General features: G+C 40.7%; 1 protein-coding gene across 3 annotated transcripts in view; it reads right to left on the reverse strand.

Annotated features, from left to right (window-relative positions):
• nf1a (neurofibromin 1a) overlaps positions 1 to 19,442 on the reverse strand; it is a 172,839-nt gene that overhangs the window by 106,306 nt on the left and 47,091 nt on the right. For 2 of the 3 annotated variants that reach the window (XM_057839707.1, XM_057839705.1), the window contains exons 20-28: positions 15,059 to 15,445; positions 11,530 to 11,669; positions 11,301 to 11,423; positions 11,016 to 11,099; positions 10,820 to 10,936; positions 7,349 to 7,530; positions 3,585 to 3,796; positions 3,132 to 3,293; positions 2,867 to 2,964 (exon numbers count right to left, since the gene is read on the reverse strand). In XM_057839707.1, the coding sequence (XP_057695690.1) occupies positions 2,867 to 2,964; positions 3,132 to 3,293; positions 3,585 to 3,796; positions 7,349 to 7,530; positions 10,820 to 10,936; positions 11,016 to 11,099; positions 11,301 to 11,423; positions 11,530 to 11,669; positions 15,059 to 15,445 (1,505 nt within the window). The remainder of the gene's footprint in view (positions 1 to 2,866; positions 2,965 to 3,131; positions 3,294 to 3,584; positions 3,797 to 7,348; positions 7,531 to 10,819; positions 10,937 to 11,015; positions 11,100 to 11,300; positions 11,424 to 11,529; positions 11,670 to 15,058; positions 15,446 to 19,442) is intronic. The other variant, XM_057839706.1, reaches the window with a different exon arrangement.

Raw genomic sequence — 19,442 nt, forward strand, 5'->3', positions numbered from 1 at the left:
TAACATTATAAAGTCTGTCAGAATTTTTTTAAACACACGCACACTATAATTATGGACAAAAAGAGGAGGAGAACAAGACTCAGACCAGCCATCTTCTGTAACAGGCTAGCCGTTAGTGCACCTGCCAAGACCCCAGTGAACATGGCTAACTCTCGAGTTAAAACGGCAAAATTCACATTCATTCGAAAGGCAAACCGAAATGTTTAAGCAGGTCCACTGCCTTCGCATGACCCATAAACTGCAACCTAAAGTATCTGGATGTAACTTGAGCCCCTATCACATACTCCAAAGCAACAGGAATATCGCGGGACTTAACCGTGCAGCAGTTGTGTGTGAAAACAATTTCCCGTGTCGACTGACATGGGAAGCAGTGTGCGTGAAACCAGGCGTTAAATTCCCGGGTCACAGCAGATGGCTGATGACCTAAATATCATAGTGGCGGCTCCTCCCTCTTCGCAGTAAGAGGAAAAGCGGTAAACAAACATCGCAATTATAAACATAGCAAGCTGGAAACAGCTAAATTAAACTGAAAACATGACCAAAATTAAAATGTCAATTATTATGTCGGGCCGGGCCAGGGTTCTTTCTCGCTAACTTTTTGAAATAACTCTATATTAACGATGTATGAATGATAAACTAAGGAATACTTGTTATAAAATAAATAATTTGGATTAAAAAAAAGAAGGCACTGTATGGTCATTGCAGAGCCAGAACGTGCTTATACGCCCTTTTTAATCTTCCCCTCTGCGAGTCCGCAAAACCGCAGCTGTTTATTTATATTTAACAAACTTTTCCAGCGTTATTTCGTTGTGTAAATAAATTTATAATGATTATAAAAATATGTAGTCTATTTAAACATTAAGAAAATGTGCGTTTTTTTCTGCCAACTGAGAATTCGTTATAAAAGACAGGCTTTTATGCAGACATCGTCACAAATGTTATCACACAAAACGAGGGTCGGGCTTTAATACCCGCTGACCAGTTCGGGTCGGGCTGGACTTTTTAGGCCCGATTTTACCTCTATCTTAAAGTCTTGATGAGCTTAAATTGGCTGCAGTTACGAAGTCGGGAATGCTCCCTCCGGAAAAAAAAAAGACACGATTTGACCAACATTATGTTTAACAAACTTTTCCAGCGTTATTTCATTGTGTAAATGCATTTATAAAGGTCATGAAAATATGTAGACTATTTAAACATTAAGAAAATGTGCGTTTTTTTTCTGCCAACTGAAAATTCGTTACAAAACACAGTTAAGACATCGGGAACGCTCCCTTTTGAAACAAAACGCAATCTGACCAACATTGTGACAGCCGATGCCGACCAAAAATGACGTAATATCCGAAACAGATCACCAATGGACTCATTTGAAGTATATGAATGGTGGTCTGTTTTGGTGTCCAGAATCCACAATACTTCTGCCTGCAGGGTTTCCGTTCCACCGACAAACAGACGCATTCCTGATGCATAGGTGGATGGATTCTCCGTTTTGCCGGTTGTGGTGGTTTGGCACGCACGAGTTGCATTTTGATTTGTAGTGCAGTGCATCGTAAAAAATCTATGCATCATCTTCGTTATGGATTTAAAAAAAAAAAAAAAAAAAAAAGCTTTGTCACGGATATAATTTAGGTTGCACGGAGATGTTCTTGAAAATTAAAACCACAGTGAAAAATTCCAGACTTACAACAGCTAATCTAATACTTTTAATACCTTTAATAATTGAAAACTAAATTCAATGCTTTTTTAATACTTTTAATAACCCGCGGGTACCCTACCCTGTATTAAATTATTTTATCTCATACAACTCTTTCTATCCATGGTTCCCTTTAAGACCTTACCAAATTGTATTTAAGACCTTTTATGAGATATTAGGAGAATTTTAGACATTTTAAAGCCTAAAATTTAAATCATTGGAACTAAGGCTGCGTTCATACTACAGGTCTTAAAGCACGAATCCGATTTTGTGTCATATCTGTTTTTTTGGCGTGCCCGTTCAGACTGCCTTTGTCCATTGAGACCATTCAAGTATTACGCATGCGCACTCATTCGCAGTCCGACAAGCGCTGAGCAAGACGACCCGCATGCGCAGAAGCATCAAAACAAATGACCACACATGCTGGCTGTCATCCGTCATTCCAGGGATATCATATTTTGCTTTTTAAAAAGAGGACACAAATAACAGACATAAATAATCCCAGTTTAGGCTTATATTCAAAGTATATGGATTGATAGCATGCACGCACTGTCTGTGCATGTCACACACACATACGCGCAGTTTGCCCTGACTGTCGGCCGTGTGAGCAATGTTGAAATATTGCTTATATGGAGCAGACAGAAAACCGATCATTCTCAGGCTTATCCTCAACCCATTTTTATTGACTGTTGTCACTATGACTGTTGTCAAGTCCGACTCTTCCTAAAAAGCCGTGTTCAAGGCAAGCTAGACGCTAATAACTCACAGCTGCACCGCTACCGTGTCGTCTCTCTCGCTTTTTGATGACGTAATTGCTGCATGAATTCCGATTTGAGAGACTGGACAGTACAGACCGCCGCGACAGTCTGGAAAAATGTGGCCCAGATCGGATTTGAACCACATACGAAAGTGACCCAGATTGGATTTGAAATGGTCCAGTTCTATGCGACTTGTCACGTTCAGACCGTCAAGTTAATGCCTCACTCGAGTCGGAAAAACACGAAAAAATCGGATTCGTGCATTAAGACCTGTAGTATGAACGTAGCCTAAGACTTTTCTTAAGACTTTTTAAAACCCCGCGATTGCTCTGAATAAAGGCACTGGGTTTGGGGAAAAGCACTTTTTATTGTGCGTCATGCAGCACAAAATAAATTTTTGAATTGTTTATAGTCATACCGTGTGGGGTCCACTTCAAAACTGATGTGCTCAGGGGTTGTGATGACTCCTTTTAACAATGGTTCCAGCAACTTCTGCAGGTATGCTGCTCCATAGACCTAATTCATGACCACAACACATTAATAATGATTTGAGTTCACTCCTTAACTATTGGTAACTAATTCCAATATAATCTAATTAATAATTTCATAACAGTACAGTATGACAACAGAGAAGAAGAACAAAATCAACAAAGAAAATAGCTTGGAATTGGGAGATTTCCTACCTTAAAACAAAAGGTCATAATTTTGCTGGCCAGGCTGTTTCCCCGAAAAAGGGTCTGCATGGAATCTGCAAGCTCCACCTCTTTGGAGAACATATTCCACAGCAGCTGGTAGAGCAGGTGACGGGAGTCGAACAGCGTCACCAGGACTCGAGCAAGCTCATCCTTGAAAAATAAATCCATTAATTACAGTATTGCTGGAAAACCATTTGATAGAAATATGTATATTGTGATGACCTATGATAGGTTTTGCTTTTAATTGCATTAGCAAAACAGAAAGAAAAAAAACACAGTTGTGGATATCTGAGAGAATGTTGTATTGTTTGCATCCTGAAAGGTAAGAGTTCTTGGATCTTACAGTATTTCCTACAATAGCACGGACACGATTTCCCCATGTTTTTGAAGGCATGAAAGTGCCACCTGACCCGACAGCATGAAAGACAAGAAGATTCTCACCCACTGGGATCCTGGAACAACATTAGCCAATGCCATGGCAATAGGTAGCTCTCCCTGGTCTCCCATCATAGTGACCAGCTCAACTAGCCTCTCGAAGCGGTCAGCCAGCACAGTCTCAGCTAGTGTGTCAAACTCTGTTCCCTGCTGTAAGATCTTGGTCAACACTTCCATGAACGTGGCACGAGTTTGCAGATCTTTATGGTAACCCAGACCTAACCATTCAGATTAGGGAAAAAAATAACAAAAAATGATCAAGCAAATTTATTTCAATGTTTAAAGTAGTGTTGTACGATCTGACCGTACACATCGACGAAATGATAATAAACCTTTTTCTCAGCATTTTACCTTTTATCGCCATTTACTATAAACAAGACCATTCTGTGCTGACTTGCGGTCTACATTGATGTTACTCAAAAGTAGTAGCACCAAGCAGCCTCTATATGCAGTGGTGGGTAGTAACGAGTTACATTTACTCCGTTACAGTTACTTGAGTTACTTAGTATTTAAGAAGAATGTACTTTTAAGAGTAGTTTTACCACACCATACTTTTTACTTGAGTAGACTTGTGAAGTTGAAACGCCACTCTTACTCAGCTACTTTGGGCTATACGAGAGTCGTTACATTTTTCAACTATATTCTACACATCTACTTTATTATTGCCTGAAATGTGCCAACCTCTGAAGGGAAAAGCCAAAAGCAAAAAAAGAAAGTTGATATCGACAGTGGCTCGACCAGTTTCACCAATGAGATGTCGCAACAATAATCACATGACTCCATTATACCAATAATAATACAGTCGTATGACCAGACGCATGTTTGAGGTCAGAAGTCATACAATCACATCAGCCTGTCAATCACGTGGAGTCTTTAAAACGCCGTAAAAATTAAACTATTTGACTTGGAGTCAACATTACTTGAAAGCGCAAATTTGTTTGAAACTTTCTCCAATTGTTATTTAGCAGCGATTTATTTGACACTGATGGATTAGTTTTCACTTCATGGTCGGAAATGTTTTTTTCTCCACTAGAGGGAACACTTGCTCTTTGGATATGGTAATATGATATGGTAATGTTTAATTTTCTAGTTTGAATCTGATTATTTTTGTTCATTTTTTGGCCTAATATGGTCATGTAATAGGTTATAGAACAGTATCATATCATATCATATCATATAACAGTTCATATAGATGACCCTAAAACAAAAAGTATTATAAAGGGGCCAAAATAGGCTCAGGGCTTTAAGGGTTAATATCACCTTAAAATTTTAAACTACCCGAATTTTTTGGACTATAAATTGCAGTTTTTTTTCTTTTATAGTTTGGCTGGGGGTGCAACTTATGCTCTGGAGCGACTTATGTGTAAATTTATTAACCCATTATTATATCATTTCACATGTTATTTTGGTGTTTTGGGGTGACACTGATGGTTTGGTAAACTTGTTAGAATGTTCTTTATGCTATAGTTATCTGAATAATTCTAAATAGCTATGTTAAGTTTATTCATTTGCTCCCAAAAACGTATAAATACATTCTTATTTTAATTGTTTCAGTGTCCCAAATACGTCTTAAGTTTTATTTTTAGAATAGACATCTCTAGGTTCTGATTCAATTTAGCTCCAAAGCACAAAGCTGAAAATCCATTTTAAAGCAATAAAACTGGCCACTGGATGGCAGTAGCGCATTTGGTAAGACCAGCAACCCGATTCAATGGCAACGAATGGCCGGGGCCGCACAACCGGGGCGCCAGCGGAAGACAACCGAATGGAGAACAACCTAGAGGACGCCCGGCGTAACAGCGTTATCTCTCAGCTAGTTATATGTAAATGAATTGTTACTTTGCTATCAAAAGCTCTATTTGTCTAGTTGTTTTTGTTATTTTGTAAAAGGAAAACATTATTCAGATGTTTGGGATGTAACTAAAGCCAAAAATAGCTGTGTTAAAGTCAAAGTTATGTTTGAAATGTATGCTTTCACAAAAAGCTCCGTTTTTCTGTTTTTTCATCAGAAATTGGAAAATTGCTCAAACTAAGCTATTTTCTAATGCTGATTTCTAAAGAATGGAAAAAGATATGAACTTAATTTTTTTTCCTGCTGAAAGAAGAAAGTAAATTTTCTTTTAGTGGGTTCCATGTTTATATAGCAAAAGAACAAAATTTTCTGTGGGTCTTGCAAAATCAGTCAAAATCCAGTAAAACGGCCGGGAGGGAAGGGGGTCGCACCGGTGAAAATGGCTGGGAGTGAATGAGTTAACATACCGGCCACGTTCGCATTTCATTGTTCATGCATCATTTAACATTATCATACTGTACACTTTCATTCATTCAGCATGTTGTTCTCGATTGTATTTTTATTTGAAATTGCCTTTCAGGATTACATATCTGTTATATGTGTTGGATTTTATCAAGTAAATTGCCCCCAAAAATGCGACTTATACTCTGGTGCGGCTTATATGTTTTTTTTCCCCCTTCTTCATTACCCATTTTTGGGCTGGTGCAACTTATACTCAGGTGCGACTTACAGTCCGAAAAATACGGGTGATCACACATGTTAGTATACAATTAGGATATCTTTACAATTGTGCAAAGGTGAAAACCAAACCTATATAAACACACAGGTGAGTGGAACAAGACTTCATTTTTGCCATATATTTTAAATAAACACTTAGATAAGGTTTTATATATATTGCATAAATATTAATTACATCCATAACAATCCAGCCAGTCACAGCCACAGCCACTACTTTTAAGCTAACTGGGATAACCATGAACATTTTGCCAATACACAAAGCATTTTTTCTAAAGCAGCAAGCCATTTTTAAATTTTATTTCTAATTATTGGCCTGATGAACTGTTGAATATGAAAGAACTTCTTATCTAAGTCATTGTACAATTTATTTAGGTAGTTATTCACTACCTTTGGCTTAAACGGCATTTTAGACTGGACACATTCAAACCATAGACGATTCAAACGAACACTGGTGGCTTGACTGGCTCGGTAGATGCTGTGTGTTTAACAGGGTGGGGCTAGCAGCAGGTGATGCTGCGCTCTGATTTGTCGAGCATTTCAGCGCTTACATATGAGAGAGCCATGCAGACTGAGCATATCTAGTCCACGGCGTTACCTTTATTTTAGAGGTAAGATCTTAAGCCCAAGTCTGAAATTTGGGCTCATTCTAGCTTTGACTGCGAGTCACGGAGTATTTAGAATCATGTATTTAACCATTTATTTGCATTTTTTTTTTTCCACTCAAACAAGAGAAAATATTAAAACGAAAGCCATTAGTTGTTCAAACATAAAACAAAAACATTTTTACAAGAGTGCTAGATGAGGTTTCAGGAATAAATTGATATAAATGTACTTAAGTCCATTTTGATTTGGTTTTTCTAAAGAGATGCACAAATATTGCAATAATCATCTTTTAGTGTAGTATCACGATTAAATCGAATTGTGACCTGTGAATCGTGATACGAATCGTGTCACCAGGAACGAGGCAATACACACCACTAGTGGAACGGGTGTCTGGTGTTGTCCTGCAGGAGAGTAGTTCTCTCCACGACCACTCATACCAGGTCAGTTTAATATCAATTAAAAATAAAGTTGATGGGTGAAGTTGTCATAATTGTTGTATAATTTTTTATACAAATTAGTAAATCATGTATCATGTCGTGGCATATCAATATCATGATATAAAACGGCACATATGGTGATAGATTTTTTCCATATCGCACAGCATTAGTTGAAAGTGTAACAACAAAGTCAAACTTACCAATTGAGTGCATGAGGCCGCTGTCAACATTAGCATTGAGGAGGTTGGACATAGCCTGGACAGTACAGTGGCGAAGGGAGGCTAAGCGTCGTGACATCCCCCTCTTGCATCCGCCCACTGCCTGACCCTCGTCCTCTACCTCACTGCAGTCATTTAACAGATTCATGAAAAGGGTGAAGTACCTGCAGGGAAAAAAAAAACTCGGAATGTTTTTCCCCACCACAAGTGTACATTGTTTCTGAGCAATGTTAACTACTATCTCTATATTTGCTGAAAAAGGTCAAGCCATTAATCTTAAAGGTTTCTCCAGTTATCATTTTTCAACTGTGGAGTCTCCGTATTCATGCCAAATAGGTGGCAGTGATGTCACCGTCAGCAAGACTGGGTTACATTGGTGACTAGACCGGGATCGGCATCGAAGGTTTCACTAAGTGAACGTAACAGGTGCTGTGCATGTAAGGTAAATCGTCAATACTCTCAGTACTCAGTGCACGCTTATATAGGTGAAACTTAAAAAAAAAAAATTTTTTTTAAAGTCTAAAGTGTGACCTGTTTTTTTTTTCCCCTGGGGAATAAAAAAAAAACAGTTCAATTCAATCAGTTAATATAAATCTTATATGTGAAAGATGTTATAGAATATATAATGTAATAACTTGTAGAACACAAAAAATAATGTCACATTATTTGCCGAGTAACTAATAAATCTTACAATGAGGTAACTGAGTTACTAACTCAATTACTTTTTGGGAGAAGTAATTTCTAATTGTAACTAATTACTTTTTTAAAGTAAAATTGACAACACTGTACAATACACATCAACTTTATCAAGAATCAAGCACTAATTCAACATGGAGAAATGCAGATGTCTGCCTTCAGCTGGGATGTCAGTGATACTGAGGGACACTGTTTAAAGGGCAACTGAAGAGCTTTTCGGATTTTGTTCTTGAGTGTTTTACTCGGTTGAATTGTATTAAATGCATCATTCGCTGTCTCAAAAAGTCACATTAAAAAAAAATAATAATAATTGACCGCATAGTTTTTGAGTTATGGCCATAGCAACACCTTAGCAACGACGGATGCGCTGCCCTGCCGACCGCTACCTGATGACGTAACTTCCAGGGAGCCTCGCCACCTCTCTGAACACGGAAATATAGCACCACGCTATCCTGACCATATGTTGCAAACATTTTCTGGGTTTTACTTGCGAGATTCGTCATGCCATCTTGATGTGTAGCAATGAACTGCTCACAGGAAGACTCGAGACTCTATGAGTGGTCCAAAAAAACTTCTCCTGCAAAGGTTTGGACCGTTTTTGTGAGCATGCATGGAGGTCCACAATCAGCTCATTGTTTTCATCATTTCAGCGACGACAGCTTTGAAAACCTACAACAATGCAACCTTGGTTTTACAAAGACGTAAGTAGACCCTTACTGGCTTTTCTGATTTTAAAATTTGACGCACTTCTGTTGATAAACAAGGGGGAATCCTACTACCTGTTTGTTGAAATGCGACACTTTTTTTGTTGCTGTTGGCCTGTCATAAGTAGATAGGTTTGCTGACAGGTCGTCTACTCATGTGATTTTATTACTATATCAATAGGTATTATGTAAATTCAAATGTCCCCAGCACCAAATAGGTCCTTGGCTCGTTGTTTTTTGGCCTGTCACAGGGTACATATAAAGCCTATATATAAAACAATCCACCTGCCCGGCCCTAATGTACCAAATACATCTCAATAAAACAATGACTATTGTACTACAGCATCAACATCAAGGTCTGCCTATTTGAAGAGGGAACACTAGCATCAAATAGATGCTGCTTTGACTGGGGCATTATTATTTGATCACCAAGAAATTATTATTAAAAATTATTAATTAAAATTAGGATTCATCCTATATTTTCATGCTGCTGATTTTTTTTTTTTTTTAAAGGAAGCCAAACATAAAAAATTAAGCGGCGGAAACCCTCAACACGAAGAAAAAGAGCATTGCAAGTCAGTCGCCACCCAGTTTCCAGAAATCAAAAGAGAGTGGGTCGAGTCTTATGATGACCCAAGTGATGCAGTGTCCAGCGATGACGACGGAAGAGATCCTGAAGCCTGCCAGATACTGAATTTCTTCCGTCTGCGACATCAGATGACGATGACTTAGGAGAAATAAATGTCGCAAATTTGATGAAATGAAATCATAAACTAGTCATATATACAGTAGACATTTTTAAAAGAAAAATCTAGTTACCTTCATATTTGAATAATAATGATTTATCTTTGTATAGAGAACACAATGCTACAGAAAAGAGTGACTACATATTTCCCAATCTCAACTGTTTCTCAGTCTTTTGCCATTATCATTTTTCAATGTTACGCTAGTCCACTGCTATCCTAATTTTATGTTGCTTACTAGATTTATGTTCTTTGATGTGTGCCATTGTTTGCTTGGTATAACTTAGCTTTCTATGTTGTGTCACAATCTGACAGCGAATGCTGATGCTGATTCAACATAAATCTGGGATCACTGTTATTATTGTGGCCTATTGAATATTGTTTCAGAATGTAATATAATTACAATATATTATATACCAATAGAATACATCAATCAGTCAACAAAATATGTCAATGTTGTTTACAATTTATGGTTTTATTTTTTTTTATGTAATTCATGCCCCTGTCAGTGCTTCAGCCTCCTCAAGTTTGGCTCTCACGTCTGGGATCTCCTGATGACACAGGCATTCTCTTGGAAGGGTAATTACTTGAAGGTTTACAGCAACACCTGGAAAATAAAATCGTTTTGTCATTTATTTTGAAAAATTAATAACATAAATCATTTATTCAGCCACATTTGGGCTAGCTTTACCATATTTAGATGGGTAGGAGCTGTCCCATAATCTAATATCCAGTTTTAGCTATGTGGAGAGCATGGAAAATATATATAACCATGTAATCGCATTCTCTCAAATAGAAAAATCACGATGCTGGACTTAGGGTTACCACTCACTCTCCAGTTCGTGACGTGTCGAGCTGTCAATTGGCGTCATGACGACGTCTGCTGTGTCAAGTAAATCGTCGTCATCCGACGCCTCAGGTTCAAACATGTAGGGATTAATTGTAGATCATCTTTCCTGGGAGCCTTTGCCATCGATAGCGTCACGAAAGAGCGATCCTGAATGGTTACCTTTGGCGGAAATATCACTGATATCGTTGTTGCTGCGATGCAAGCTGTGGATACTAGTCTTCTGTTGTGTTGGGGAATTTATGTCACACTTCCGGGTTTGGGAAGGGACATTTAACAGAGTGCAAAAAAACTAAAAAAACGCAAATTATCCTTGCAATTACGCATTGATAATGTCATGGTTGTTTTGACAAACTCGTCAAAAGTTTATATTTGTAAAATTACACCAAAATCCGGAAAGCTCTTCAGTTGCCCTTTAAAGGCAGACCAATGATAAATGTGTAAAACTGAAGTGCATTCTAACTTGAGAAAGAGTTGTGATTTGGCCTCCATTAGCTCCACTCCATCTCCCTCCTCAGGTTGCAGAGGAAGACCAGCAAGCAAAGACACGACAGCCTCCATGCTGGCCTGGTCAAGATCCCTGTTCACCACAGTCACAGGCAGGTAAGAATCATGTAATCAATGAATGTTAAGACACTGTACTCATAACGAATATATACCTTGTCAAACACTTAATGTCATCATCAGCTGCTTGATTGGAAGTTCCCATCACCCAGTCAGTCAGGTATTCCACCATTTTGTTCCTAATACAAAGGAGAAGGAATAATGAGAACTAATAGTGGAAATAGGCAATTGTAACTGTAAGACCACTGACCATGGAATATTATATCTTTTTACTTAACAAGACATTTTTGAGCTTTAAAAATTGCAGAATTCTACCAAAAAGTGGAAACTTGGGATCCTTCGTATACATTGAATGAACCAATGCGGAAAAATTAGCTTACCTAAACTTCATCTCCTGGCAGAAGGACAGGTCATCTCGTCTCTCCATCATCACCTCCACGAGCTGACACAACTTGGTTTTGATCTGGATAGCGTGTACCATGTTGCCAAGAATGCGAACGTACCTAACATACAGCCAAAAAATAACAAATGTCAAGATAATCGGCTTTTCATTTCATTAAACAAAGTTGCAAAGACACCACTGAAAATCAATTTCAGATCATTTCTGACCTGACAAGGTTAAGCATCATGGTCTCAATGCTAGCCTGCCCTAAGTGTTCAGAACTTCCATCTGTGTGATTATCGAGTAGGTTTTTCATGATCGCGATAGTCTGCTCCACAAATTGGGTGTTCGTGTCATTAATAAGAACCTGAAAAAAAAAAACACAGCAAGAATACATTTTAGATACAAACAATGCTTTAAGAGTACATAGAAGCACTTGTTACATCCTTATGCTAATTTTTTTTCCTGAGCTGTATTGACTAATACAAGTAGTGGTAGCCTCTAGTAATTGCCGCCAATACTGTGGTGTTTATACATCTCAGTAGCAGCCCAGCGTTACTCAATGTAAATAGTAACATTAGCTGGATCAGCAATAGTGGATGAGGTAGTTCTGGTCCTTTTGCTCGGATTAGTCAATATAGACCTTTGTCCCTTTTTTATTGCACACTAACAGCTAGGCTCGGCTTCACGTGCCTTGGTTTTGAGGTGGCTGAACTACTCGGGCAAAAAAAGGATCTCAGCTGTACAAAAATAGAGCAACGAGGTGCTGTATGTACATTTCTCCATTTTAGGATAGTGGGGACAGATGTTTATGATACAATCAAGTAGTGCTGCAACTATTAATCGATTAAACTTGAGTAATTTGATTAGAAAAAAAGACTAAATTTTGCTGCTTCAAGTATTTGTTTAATTAAAAGTGGCGTTGTAATGGTTTGTTTTGAAAGTGTTTGCATTTAGTTTTATTGATTTGAGTGGACTTTCCTCTCGTGGCAGCAGTGAATATGACATAACTCTTTTCACATGGCTGAATGCAGCGGCTCCCTGTTAAGACCAACATTAGCTAAGTTTTTGTTTGAGCTAATGTTTTTGAGTTTAAAGGTAAATTTAGCCTTTTTTTTGTAGGAATATGTGTTAGAACCATATGTCAAGAGCAATGTAAAAATAAAAAAAGACCTTTGCTATGTAAGATAGCTTTTGTTGTACTTAGATCCTGATTTTTTTTTTTTTTTTTTTACCGTTTGAGGCTCAGCTCAGGTATTTTAATTTTTTATGTTCCTTATCCGATTACTCGATTATTCGAACTAATTAGTTCATTATTAATCATCTACTAAAATAATCGATAGCTGCAGCCCTAAAATCAAGATCGGAACAGGAACTCACAAAGGCAAAGTGAAGTGTTTTAGATCATCAGCATTAGGGGTGGGAACCTCTGGGTACCTCACGAAAGGATACAAGTTGTGATACAAGGGTCACGATAACGATCTCACGGTATGACGATACAACAATTATCGATACACAGGTGAGGAAATCATTGTAGGACATTCTACAAAACAAACAAATAACAGAAAAACAAGCTAATTTAAGCTTTCTGCTGTGAATTGGAATGAGTTCATCACTAGTTGACGTTCAATCCACTTAAACTGTTGCTACTATCCCTTCCACTTCATACAGATTGGACGGCTATGGCAGTCAGTGGCAGCCAAAGCTAGTTAATCAGTTAATTTTGGGGCATTTCATGTCATTTCCTGTTGATTTTTGTAACATCCTTTTCCTTTTGGGGCTATTGCTAGTTGAAAACTTTACCCAATTTACAGGTCACTTACAGTTGATGTGGGCTACTGAAAAGGAAGTGACTCAAGATTCAAGAAAGTCCCCCAAATGAATAGAAATGACTCAAAATTAAAAGGACTTAACCAGTAAATGCCCACAAGACTGGCTGTGAATGCTATGGTTTCAGTGCCATTGACGGCACGAGACGTCCAATCCAGGCAAAATGAATTGGATGTCTAGTGCCGTCAATGGCAGCCAGTGAGCTAACATAGACACTATTCTAATGGAAGATTTTGGAAGCAACCTGTTGGTTCCTTTTTTTTGTTTAAACCAGGGGTCCCCAAACTTTTTCCTGTGAGGGCCACATATCTCTTCCCTTCTCTGATGAGGGGCCGGGGTCAGTTTGTAACAGAAAAACTGTGACGATTGCAGGAGTGCCTAAATGTAAAAATTTATTGTTTTTCAGAAAGCCACAATCAAATAACCCTTTCTGGATTCTTCACGGAACAAAAGTAAATATAATATAATATAATATAATATAATATAATATAATATAATATAATATAATCAGGGGTGCACATAATTTTTTCGCCCAGGTTCTCACAGGAGGACCTGGAGATGTGACTTGGTCCTCATTGAGCTTGAGAGCCGACCCGCCTGATGCGATAAATTTATGACAAGCTTTACTTAGAGCCAATTAACTTTAATTAATTATATTAACAATTAATGCTTGATTAACATCAACTGGCACAACAAAACTCCCATTACTTTGAAGTGAAATGTAAAGAAATAAACATAAAAGCACCAATTCAAAATAAAGGGCATTATGCGGCTCCCACATTAACTCCAAGCCTTTTTAAAAGTGGAATGTCCTCCTCATAAGACCTCATTGAACGTGCATGTTTAGCTTTGTAAAATGCGAGCAAAAACACGTTTGTCAGTGCATGTCGCTGTTTATTACCTGTATTCCACGACTTGTCCATAGGGCGAGTGGGGTCATGTCTGACATCGATAGTTTGCTTAATTTCCACATGCTGTTTTTTTCGTGCTTTTCAAAGTTTGGATGGCTGAAATTCTTTGACCCTACATAAAATACGCTGCTCTTATCGGCGACATTGGGATTCTCATGGCACATTTTGTACCGCATTTCCGTGCGAGCATCATTTGCTTCTAGCCATGGTACCTCCTGTAGCCACTTTTCAGCAAAAGTCCTTTTTTTCGGTAGCTCCGGTGACGTCTCTGTCGTCTGTCTGTCTTTTGACGGGGGTGGGGGAACACGGAAGTAATTACTCAGTGTGGCCTGCCTCTTCGACATTTTGAGAAGTTATTTTCTCGTGTCCGCCGCAAATACAGTGGTCAGCCATCGGTACGCAAAAGCGTATGGAAGCCGTTGAGGGCCAGCGCGCATGCAGACCACTTATGTGCACCGCTGAATATAATATAATATAATATAATATAATATAATATAATATAATATAATATAAACACTATTAATTAAACAGATAATAACCAAATAACCCTCTCTGGGTTCTTCACAGAAAAAGCCAGGAAATAAATAACACAAGTAAAAAAACTTTTTTTTTTTTTTATTGTTCAGGGGGCCGGACCAAATGTGGAGGCGGGCCGTATCCGGCCCGCAGGCCGTAGTTTGAGTACCACTGGTTTAAACTGTGACACTTTTTTGAAATGATATATCAATTCTTGGTGGGAGCATATCGGTAACCTGATGGGCTACAAAGCATCATGATGATCTTTTTGATATATTGTCACACCTCGAATTAACATTTGTTTAAGATTGTTACTAATAACGTGACATGAAACTGAAACATGCACACGAAGCATGTCAGCGGTCCCTCCGAGCTCCGCCACCACTGTCCCCTAGTTGGACAGCTTGCGAGGGCTGTTCTTAGTTACAGATTCTTAAAATTTTATTTGTCGAACATTTCAGCCAAGGCTAAAAATGAGATGTTTAAACTCTCTACTCACCGGACCCTGTGTTTCAAAGAATTTCCCAATGCTGTTCCTCAACTTGTTAAAGAGCATAGGGTAAAGAGCTGGGCTAAGCTCCAGGCCCAGCAAGTCTTTGACATTAGTACGGACATGGAGACCAACTCTGTCATGGCCACACACCAACAAAGCCAGCAAGCGATCGACAAAGCGGCTGACTGGTGTCTCGCTGGAAGCAGATGAGGAGCAGGAGACTGAGGCCATGGGGTTGGGGATCTCACATGGGCCCATGGATATCATAGAATGCTTGCGCTCATTCATGGAGCCCATAGGTGGGCTATAGGTTGCAGGGCCAGGCGTGCTGCGTTGCTGGAGACAGACACCGCCCAGGGCACAGAGGAAGCCCGTCATATTGATCCACTCCTGCTGTTGGGAGAAGACACAGTCAGCAGATAGCACCAGGGTCTCCCACACCTTGATGACAGATCTCCATGAAGTTGTCCCCCCATCAAACGCAAATTTAAATGAAAAAGATATCAATCTTTTGGTATACGTGTGTGCTGTAAAAAGTCTCGTTTGTGCTGCTATTGTTTTGAAGATATTTACAATTCTTTTATAGGCCAATCTGAAGTCAACCAGGCCCCATTTTGATTAAAAATAGCTAAAAATTGTGTCAATCGTTAATGCCTTGTTTAATGCTGTAAAAATTTATGTTTGTGCTGCTATCATTTTTGAGATATTGAGATTGGAAATTCAGGCACTTCTGGAGCTGTTATTTTCTATTTGTGTGATTCAATAAACATACTTTAGTCATTTCAATGAAGTTCAGTGTTTGCATTATTCATTTTTTTACACCAATTTTTACACTTTTACTGCAAATGAATATCGGTTCCAAAAATCGATTATCCATTGACCTCATAATGATATATTGACGGGTCACATCATTCATACACTGCGCCTCATCTTCAAGCAGGTGGCCTGCCCACATCAAGAAGAGTTATTCTCAAATACACGCACGCAGCCATCCAATGCCGCATTTAGGTTGAAAAAGTACAAAAGCTGTACCGCATACAAATAGTGAGGATTGTCTCAGGAGTGATTTGTTCGAGGATTCAAGGTAATTATTATATTTTCCATACCATGCATGCATTTTGAAACGTTGTGAATAAATCAATGAGAGAAATTTGTTGCTATGCAGGGGTGTCAAACCAATTCCGACAAGGGCCAAGAGGGTCCTGGATTTCATTCCAACCAGTGAAGAGGTCATTTTTTCACCAATCTGATCTCCTACAAGTGTAATCAGTTGATTGCAGTCAGGTGCTGCTTGTTTCGGCAGAAAATTCATTGGTCAATCTGTTTGGTTCTATTTCATTCCTTCTGACCGCCAGAGGGCGGTGCTTAGCACCTGGATATCTACGTGTGCGCAGCACAAAGGTCGAGAATAAAATACCAACAAAGTCACGCCATTGGACGTGACCTGGGTGACGTCAGAGGTCGATAAGAGCCCCGCTCACCCAGCACTAGTTCCTTTTCTACATTCTCGCATCGGCGAAGGTCGTATTACCGCGCTCGCCGGAAGCCTCGAAACCGGCTTGGTTGGAGCTACGTGGATTACGTCCTCCAGAGGCTGCGAGCTGCGGCTGGACTATCGATTTCTTCACGTTCTGGATTATCTTCAGTTGCATATTTTCTGTGAGTGTTTTCCGCTCCGGACTCTATTGATTGTATTGTTGTGAGTATATTTCGCTCTGATACGCTAATGTAGCACCGCGGCTATTTCCACCAATCATGCGGGCCCGCACTGGCTAATGTGTCGCCGCGGCGGTTTTTTCCGAACCGGGTTATTGATTAGGCTGTGAGTGTTTCCCGCTCCGCGCCATTTTTGTTTGGTGTGCCGTGAGTGTTTCCTCGCTCTTTGCATTTATACAACGGGAGTGTTTTTACTCACTCTTTGCATTTCTACAACGGGAGTGTGTGAGTGTATTTTCGCTCCGCGCCTCCTCCAGCTGTAACCGAGTGGCTTGTTTGCTTCGAGCCTCAATACTGTGGACTGGTCCTCGAGTGTTATTCGCTCGGGGAGCCTCGTACTTTGCTGACTCACTCCGGAGTTCGTGAGTAGGGCTCGCACTGTGTGTAGGCATGTCGGGACCGCTCGTGAACGCGTGTGCTCGCTGTTTAGCCCACCTGAGCCCAGAAGACGGACACACTTTATGCCCGTCGTGTTTAGGTGTTGGGCATTTAAGAAAGGCGCTCACCGAGGAAGCGTGTCTTCATTGTGTCTGCATCCCGTTGTCGGAAAGGTCCGCTAGACTGGCTTTGGTGGAAAATGAAATTTCTCACGGCGCGTTGGCGTCGAGCCCAAAAAAGACAACCAAGCGCCATAAGAAGCAGCATGTTGGGGCCACCTCATCAAAGAAGGCTTGTGATACCGACCACATGCTATCTGCTAAGGTTGACACTTTGGCCTCTGAGTTCGCTCAGATTAAATCATTACTCCTGAATTTACAGCCAGGGGGGGATATGTGTGCAAACACAGGTGTCATTGATAGCGTGCCTGAGCAGGAGCACTGCAGTGTAGTTGGCCACCTGGAAGAGGACGTTGTGTCCATAGCAGCAAGTGACTCGCTGTTTAGGACCGGAGATGTTACCTATGGTGGTGACCTTGACATCGGGCCTTCTCCATGCCCCTCGGTAGCGGACTCTGACACTTCCGAGTCCCTACCCCCAGACTCTAGTCCTGGTTTGTCTTTCATAAAGCAAACTGTCCAATTAGCCCTTTCACAACTGGGTATTGAGACATTACCAGCTGAGAATTCGGTTTCTAATGCCTTCTTGAAGACCGCTCAAAAACCACAATTCTGTGTGCCAGCATCACAACCCTATATCAAAGAGCTTCAGCTTTGCTGGACGGATCCTAAGTCGTCCACCCACTTGTCCCAAGACTGTAGGGCACTCAGCTCTATGCATGATGCTGCTCAATATGGGTTAAACAAGATGCCGTCGGTGGACAGCATTGTCGCGAGCCTGATAGTGGACCCAGCAGATGCTGCCCGCGCAGAGGCACGATGCCCGCGCCCACAGTGCCGGGTGACTGATGATCTCCTTACCAAGGCCTATGATGTTGCGGCTCGGATTGGCCGCTTGGGTAATACATTTTCCCACCTTGCCCTGGCCCTTTCACAGTCATTGAGGGTTGCAGGTGTCAATGAAAGTTTACAGAACCTGAGCGATGCTTCCCTCCAGACATTTGCATATATGTCCAGAGAACTTGGCAGACTCATATCGACACTTACTGTGACCAGACGCCAAGTATGGTTGGCACAGTCTCCTCTGACTGAGTCGTGTAGGGGTGCGCTTCGCACTCTACCTGTTGTTCCGGGTCAAGTGTTTGGCCCAGCAGCCCAACAAACCCTTGAGAGAGCTGTGGAAGCCAACAGGTCCCGGCAACAGTTTGTTGACCTGCAACGAGCTTCCAGGCCCCCCCACAGACGTGCTCCTACCTATCACTCTGCTACCAGGGCTCCACCTGCGCCGAGAACTGCACGTCCAGTTTCTGCGGATGGACATTCCTCTCTACGGCCTGTTTTTCGGGAGCCGACAGGAAGACCTCCAAGAGCCGACCGATTTCACAGACTTCAACACACTCGCCCCTCCAAGCACTCTACCGCTAGTAGGGGCAGGAACGGTAGAGTTTGACTACCATTGCCAGGGCCTCAGCCATTTTACCGAACACCATCTCAGACGCTGGGTCGCCCTTGTTCCAGACCCATGGGTCATTTCAACTCTGTTCAGAGGTTACACTATTCAGTTCAAGCGTCGTCCCCCAAAGTTCAATGGGGTGAAGACAACAGTTGTGTCAGATCCAGGGAAACGTATGGCCCTCAGAAAAGAGATCGTAGAACTCTTACAGAAGGATGCTATAGAGTTGGTTCCCAGTTCAAACCTGTTGAAAGGGTTTTATTCAATTTATTTTCTTGTTCCGAAGAAGGACGGCGGATTTCGCCCTATCCTCGACCTGAGATCACTAAATTGTTACCTCAAGCGTCTAAAATTTCACATGCTTCGCACGACGGACGTTCTCCAATCAATCACTCAGGGAGACTGGTTTACAAGTGTGGATTTAAAGGACGCCTATTTTCACGTGCCAGTGGTACCACACCACAGGCCTTTCCTTCGCTTTGCCTTCGAAGGAAAAGCATACCAATACAGAGTGCTGCCATTCGGCCTCTCTCTTGCTCCCCGGACATTTACAAGATGCATGGCTGCGGCGCTGGCCCCCCTGCAGAGCCGCGGCCTCAGAATTCTTCCTTACTTGGACGATTGGCTTGTGTGTTCACAGACTCGGGAACAAGCTCTCAGCCACACCACGCTGCTGTTGGACCATGTGAAGCAACTAGGTCTCAAGGTAAACCTTTCAAAAAGT

Source organism: Corythoichthys intestinalis, chromosome 6, assembly GCF_030265065.1.
Source record: "Corythoichthys intestinalis isolate RoL2023-P3 chromosome 6, ASM3026506v1, whole genome shotgun sequence".
Lineage (NCBI taxonomy): Eukaryota > Metazoa > Chordata > Actinopteri > Syngnathiformes > Syngnathidae > Corythoichthys > Corythoichthys intestinalis.